This window comes from Triturus cristatus, chromosome 1_1, assembly GCF_964204655.1.
Source record: "Triturus cristatus chromosome 1_1, aTriCri1.1, whole genome shotgun sequence".
Taxonomy (NCBI): Eukaryota; Metazoa; Chordata; class Amphibia; order Caudata; family Salamandridae; genus Triturus; species Triturus cristatus.
In genome coordinates this window covers 556046130-556053194 of record NC_140579.1, presented here as the reverse complement: position 1 = coordinate 556053194, position 7065 = coordinate 556046130, and the positions used below count along the sequence as shown (strand labels likewise).

General features: G+C 44.4%; 1 protein-coding gene across 1 annotated transcript in view; it reads left to right on the top strand.

Annotated features, from left to right (window-relative positions):
- Positions 1-237: 237 nt before the first annotated feature.
- Positions 238-7065, top strand: part of SARS1 (seryl-tRNA synthetase 1) — a 214531-nt gene continuing 207703 nt past the window's right edge. The window contains exons 1-2 of the mRNA XM_085643409.1: positions 238-593; positions 6650-6720. Coding sequence (XP_085499535.1) covers positions 458-593; positions 6650-6720 — 207 coding nt within the window. The 5' untranslated portion in view covers positions 238-457. The remainder of the gene's footprint in view (positions 594-6649; positions 6721-7065) is intronic.

Sequence of the window (7065 nt, the reverse complement as noted above, 5' to 3'; positions counted from 1 at the left end):
TTGCGTCAGGTGTGAAAGGACGGGAATGAAATGAAAGGGGGCTTGTGGTTAATGTTGGGATGTTTTGTATAAACAAAGTTCTTTGTAGGAGATTTAATTGCTTGCGCTTTGTAGACGTGAGGAAGACACAATGGGATGGATGCCTGTTACCTAGGTGAGTACGACAGCTCTAAATATAACCTTTATAGGAATACTGTGAAATAAGTTTGCGCAACTCTGTTGTCAAAAACCTCTGTCGCGGTAGTTTGCGCGTGCTCATTACACTGCCCCAGTAGCGCTTGCTCAGTGCACCACGCCCGGATGCTGGGTGTTCTGCGCACGCGTTGAGCTGATGCGGCGTGCTTGGTGATGCGCAGGCGTGTTACTCTCTTCTCCGATCCCCTTCTGCGGTGCTGGTTGGGTTTTGCCAAGGAGTGAGCAGAGGCGTGGGAGCAAGCCCCAGAACAGCCGTGACAAGATGGTGCTCGACCTAGACCTCTTCCGTGGCGACAAAGGCGGAGACCCAGAGGCAGTGCGCGAAACCCAGCGCAAGCGATTCAAGGATCCGGGACTGGTGGACCAACTGTTGCAGGCTGACGGGGCCTGGAGACGGAGTGAGTACACGAGGGGGTATGCAGGAGTCTGGAAGAGAGGGGCCAGATAGGGGTGAACATTGAGCTGTGGAGCGGGCTAAGTTGGGAGACTGGGACAGACAAGAAGGTGCATTAAGAGTGTATACAAAGGTGCGTGGGCTAAGTGGCCTTAAGTATACGAGGCGCACGAAAAGGGTGTTTGTTGGGGTAGGGAATCATTTGGGGGAGGAATGAGAAAGATGTGCCTATTGAAAGGCAGGTATAATAAGGGACCTGTCTAAAAAGAGACTTGGAGTAAGACAGACCCGCTATAAATGTGACCAGGGCAAAAGAAGGCATCTCGTCCAGGTGCTCCCTTGAGATATAGATACTGGGAGGAGGGTGGGACAATTAAGGATAACAAGGAACTGTCTTCAAGAGGCTGAATGTAAAGGATGCAGCGTGAGTGTGAAATTCTTTTAGAGAAGCTGAAAAATAGTGTAGCGTGAGTTACTGAATGAGACATAGTTAAAGGAACGTGTGTGGATCTAAATTTGAGGGTCAAGGGGCGATTGAGGTTGGTGACTCTAGATTAAGGATGTAGGGAGAGAAGAGCTTTGGCCAAAGTTGATAAAGGGGCCTGTCACTAAAGGAGATTGGGGGAAGAGGGTACCTGGAAGGTAGAGAGGCTGAGAATAATAAAGCTTGGCACAGACTCTGGAGCGGCCGAGATACTGTGGTCATGGCTATCGGTGTTTAGTGAGAGTGAACGAAAATGGAGAACAGTATGACAGGCAGGCGCGCAACACCCATTGGACTCGCAGGGCTTCAGCCCCCCCCCCCCCCCCCCCCCGTCGTTTGTGGCAGCCCGGGATGAGACACCTTCCCGGGCAAAAAAGCAGCCGCACCCGAGCACTTCACAGGTCTTTAAAAGACTATTTGCATGTTAATGAGGCCTTGCTGTTGTTTCACCCCTTCTAAGCGCCCCTGCAGCTCCACTCTGCCTATTGCTTAAAGTTCAGCCCCCCCCCCCCCGAAATTTTTGCTCAGCCCCCCCCCCGAAATTTGGCTCTAGTTGCGCCTCTGATGACAGGTCGTCGCGATTTGACGCGTGGAGACCCTTGATTGAAGTGTATGTTGGTTTGAATGAATCCAATTATAACTTTAATTTTGTGTATGCTGTACGCACGCTCCTGCTTATATGCGGCTTCGGGCGCTGACGCGTGCTTCTTGCAGCTGCGTGCTGCTTTCTCAGCCCAGACCGTCTGATGCAATATTGCTGCAACCAGCAGAGGCTCATTCATACTGCCGAGCACAGACCGCGCCGTTCCCGCCCAACTAGTTTATCCGACAGGTTTCTTTTACCTGCTTTGAACTTTTTTCTGTAGCTCTGCATTTAGACTTTGCCTAATGTCGTGCCCCTCATTACTACTACTCGCCCCCTCAAGGTTCACACTCCCGAGTAGAATCAGCTGAAACCAGCATTGGCAAAGCCAGAAGGTCTTGTTTGCATTTTGAGTCTTGACAAAACATTTAATAACGCGTGTCTGCAGGAAAACACAACAAAAGATTTTTCTAGTTAGAATACGTCTGTTAGGTTAAAAAAAGCGTGTTATGATTCATTGTAGTTTAGAGATATTAATGTGTTTGCTCATGTTGGAAAGGCAAGCTCTTCATAGGAGGTGCAATGATACATCAGATAGAAGGTGCTACTGGCAGTGTAGTCAAAGCCCATACTATGTATATTTTCAATAATTGTTAAAATATATATTGCAGGCAACTGTGCAGTCAATCCAGCCCTAAGCTGTTACAACTGCTTTTGGCTGATTATGAAATGGAAATTATTGGAACTACGGATTTAACATTTTTATCAAATTAAATGAACCTACTGTAAATAATTCATATTATTGAAACATATTGCTCAGTCATGCTATTGCATGAAAACGGAAACTAGCATTTGTACTTTAGGAGTATTTCAAAGAGCCCCCTTTAATGTTTATATTTTTACTGTGCACATCAACTTGCTTTATGCTTTTATTTAACCTAGTTTTTCAAGTGACTTAAGCTCATCATTGATTTTAAAAATAAATTGTATTGAAGGACCAGAGCATACACCACAGGTTCTAAGGCTGGAGAAATTCGTCTCTCCATGTGCTTGCACGGTTGGAGATCGATGAGGTTGATTTTATCACAAGGTTTTTGTAGGCTTGCGATTCCCTGTTTGACATCCATGATGCACAGGCGCTGATGATTTTAGGCCTTGGTAACCTGTGGGTGTGGTTATGTGATGACTTTCCATAGCCTTCATTAAAATGTCATTCATGTATGTGTACCTCTAGTAGAATTTCACTGTCTCCGTTGGAGATCTCTCAATACAGAGTTGATGACGCTTCCTTGGACCCCTCCATCATTGTGATATTATTGCTGTGGTGCATAAGGACTGTGCTTATGCACCAAACGCGTTTAGTTTGCAGCACACTTTATACAGAAGACTCAATTAAAATGTCTGTTGCTTCCTGTTCTACATTATATTTAATTTGATATGATCTAATTCATTGTGCTCATAGAAACTCCAGAGAAGAAAGTACATATTCACGTAAATGAGTGAATGGCATCGCATTGACTAACAGAACACACCAGATAGTAAACCCCCTGTTCATGGGTCGCAGATAGATACGTTTCAATCTGGTGGCCTGGTTTTCTGCTGTAAAGCGTTGTCTGGTAATGGCCCTGGTAATGGCCCTGGCACTGTTATTCCTGGCTCTGGATACTTCTCTTCATTTACTGGCTAGCTTTTCCTTGGTAACAAAAATGCAGCAGGACCTTTTGGTGCTCCTTTCTTATTGTGTAATTGAGGCTTTCGGTTTAGTCATCTTCTGTAGGCTGAAAGATGGTCGTACATTTGCCGTTCTGTTTGCTTTTCAGACATTCCAAGTGTCTTTTCTCGACATGGCCAGCTGTGTTTTCTTAGTTACATCATTGTTTTGCTTCTTGGTTGTAATTTTTAATGCTGTTAATTTTTTGTGATAGTAACCAAAAGGTTGTAATTGATCTGGTTATACTTGTCTTTGTTGGTTGTTTAAGCAAATACCAAAAATATAGGGAGGGAGAGCTTGTGCTATGAATCAAATTTCTGTCTGCTTTTTCACAACAGCAGTGTAGAAAAGTGCTCCTCTTTCTATGGTCATCTCCTACTTTTTGCTCCAAATGCTGCTGCCCAGACCCCAGTTCCTTTGCTATCTCCCAAAACCGTTATGGTCGACTTGGTAATTATAAATTGGCAAAGATTTTACCCCCTTATACGTCCCTAGTATATGGTACCAGGGGTAGCCAGGGCATAATTGGTAAAGGGATCCCCAGAGCTGCAGCACAGTCTTATTCCGCTGGGTGAACCAAGCAAACTACTTGCAGCAGGCCTGCCATTGCAGACTGCAGGAGTAGTGCAAACTACTCAAACTCGACTGTGCCCTCGCTATGTGCAGCACAGTCAAATGCCTACCTTTTATATGTGTTGGGCACCCTTAAGGTAGGCCTCCTCAGCCCAGGAGGCAGGGTGCAGTATATCAAAGGTGAGAATGTACAAGTGCAAGCCTAAATGTCCCTATAGTGGCGTTCCCCATTGGAAACTACTATAAGTGTTAGCGGTCTGTAGGATAACATGGGCTACCACACGGGCATTCTCAAGGTTGGCAGCTCCATTATGGTACAGCCAAAATGTCATGTTTGGTATCAAACAATGTGCCTTCTCACCCCTGACATTAAACCCGTACCCTGGGTGACTTGGCATGCACCTCTAAGGTCGCCCTCTGCCTGGTTGCCCCAGTTTCTCTGTGCTCTGGCTGACCAGCCCGCACTTTCCTGCCACTGCTTCCTCCAAGATAGGATCCTGACCTCCTGCTAGGCAGTGTGATCATTCCCAGGAGTCAGGAAAAAGGTTTGCGCAGGAAGTACTTCACCCCTCCCTCCTCCAAAGCAGGCTAGTAAAGTGACACATCAAGGCGGTCAGCTTTGAAGACAGCACTATCTCTGATCTGGATCAGGGCTGACACCCAGCTGAGGAAACAGCCCTCCCCCTGCCCCAGACACAGTTGGACCCAGGCAGGCATGAAATTAACTATGCAGGGAGGCGTACACCCCCAGAAGGCTAACCACACCTCTAGGGTGAGCAGCCTGGTCTGTACACCATAATTTGATTCCTACCATCTTTAGGAGAGGCAGAATAGAGGTTTCTGAATAGAAAAGGTGACCTACACCCCTGGATGTGGTCACCTCGGATGCGGACTAGCTGCGCATTGGCTTCGAGCTCCCACACCCCTAATTCCCTTAAATCTAGAACTTAAGGGACCAGCTCCCGTTACCAGAACCTCCCAATCTGAACAACTTGCATTGAGGAAGGACCAAGAGGAGACCTGTATCGCCGACAACAGGACTTTGCCCACAGCACCAAAGCAAAAGAAGAATACTTTGTCCTTGTGGCAACAGACTTGGAACTGAGTTAACGACCTTCATCCTTGGTTAAAACTTGACACTCCTGAAGAGAGACCCTGTGGAAGCCAGAAGCACCCTACTACTCCTCTGGACTAGTGGACCTAGTCCCCTGTAAACTGCATGTCAATACACTCACCAGATCCCGAAGAATCCCTGGCCATTGGACCCTGCATGGGATTGCCCAAAAATACAGGTGGTCCAGTGCATTGTGGGAGTTGTAGTCTTGCCGGCACTTAAGATTTATGCTGCTACTTCAGTACCCAGTTAAGTTCCAGTACCTTTTGCTGTGCTTACCGCTGTCAAGGCTTGTTGATCTCCAATCTGGCAACTAACCCTCACACTCGACACCACCTACAGGGAACATTGTGCAACCTTCATCCTATGTCAGCAGCTGTGTACCGTTGTTTTTGCTTTCTGTTTCGTGCAGCACTGTGTAAGCGGTAAAATCAGCTTCCTTGCGGCTCCTGTTCAGCACCAAGGACAGCCAAGACAACTCTGCAACCGGACTCCACTGATTTGGTAAAATTGATCTGACTGTCATGGCCTGTGCAGGGGCCCACAAGACCATAACCCTGTAAGGGTTCCACATAACCCGACCTGCAAGTGATTGATCGATACTAGAAATTTCCTGTTGACTGCAATGTTATCTTTTTCATGCTTTATTCTGCACTGATTTAATATTGCCTAAAAAATCTATAACTCCGTTTATATGTACGCTGTTCCGTTCTTTTTGGTGTCTAAATTAAGATAAAAATACACTATTTTATAATTGGTGTCTGATTTCTCTCGAGTCGTCTCAATTACTTATCGTCCATGTTGGTACTCTGAAATGCTTAATGCATGTCCCTCTAGTAAAGCCTGACTTTTCTTTGCCACACTACCAAGATTGAGCTAAGGATTTATTAATATAAATCCAAGGACTATCCTTTGGGTATTGTGATAGTATTACATGGTGAGGTCTAACCCTCACACCACATAATACTCCACTTTACTACAAGTAGCATAAATTCGCCTAAGCAGAGATCTCGCATTCTCATGCGTAAATGTCACATTTCAGGCACCACAAACTACAAATGAAATATTGGCAGAGATTTAGACACCGATTTTTTTTTTTTTGTTTATTTATTTATTTTCCCTGAAATAAAACTTTCTTCTAAAAAGGTGCCTGTACTTTAAACCATTTTTTGGGCCAATAATTCAATATAATACAACTTTTTATATTAATCTAACATCCTGGATGACTTTTTTTTTGTATGTTCTCTCTGGCTGCCACACATGCACATGTTATGTTACTTTGTTTTTACTTGGCACCATGTAATTTGTGGCATCTCGTGTGCCTTCCTATCCTCATAAGTGCATTCTTCAGTTTCTAATTTGTTATTTTTATGTTTTTGTTCTGGGAGCCATGTTGTGACACAAGAAGTCTTCACCTCCATGGCTTTGTGTTCTGTCTTCTGGTTAAAATAACGTGTTGTTTGTAATGTTGGATTGAAAAACGAGACTAGAAAAAAATATATATATTCACTGTGTGTTCAGAAGTGCATAGAGAGTGTATCACCCTTCTGCTTTGTGATTAAAACTCATTCTTTCACTTACTGTATTTCCTGCAGGCAGATTTCAGGCAGACAATCTGAACAAAGTGAAGAATCTATGCAGCAAGACGATAGGGGAAAAAATGAAGGTGAGTAATTTAACGGTTTTAAATGTATCATTTAGAATTCCTTTTCTATGATGCTGCAGTTTCTGTTAATTTATTCTTCAAATAACTTGCACTTCAAAATAGTAAATAGTAAATATCTGAGTGTGACTTTGGTTTCATAATCTGCTCAGCAAATGAAGCGCTTAATTTTGTGGTATCTAACTGGCCTACATGTTACTAGAATATAAATGTTTTAATTACCTTGATCTGTGTACGCAGTCTTTGAACCCAGTGAGTGTCCCCAACTTTGTAAGTGCCCATTTACTACTCACTTAGCAGAAAGGCTTTGGTAACAGTTTATAGAAAACAGTGATGATGCTTAGACAT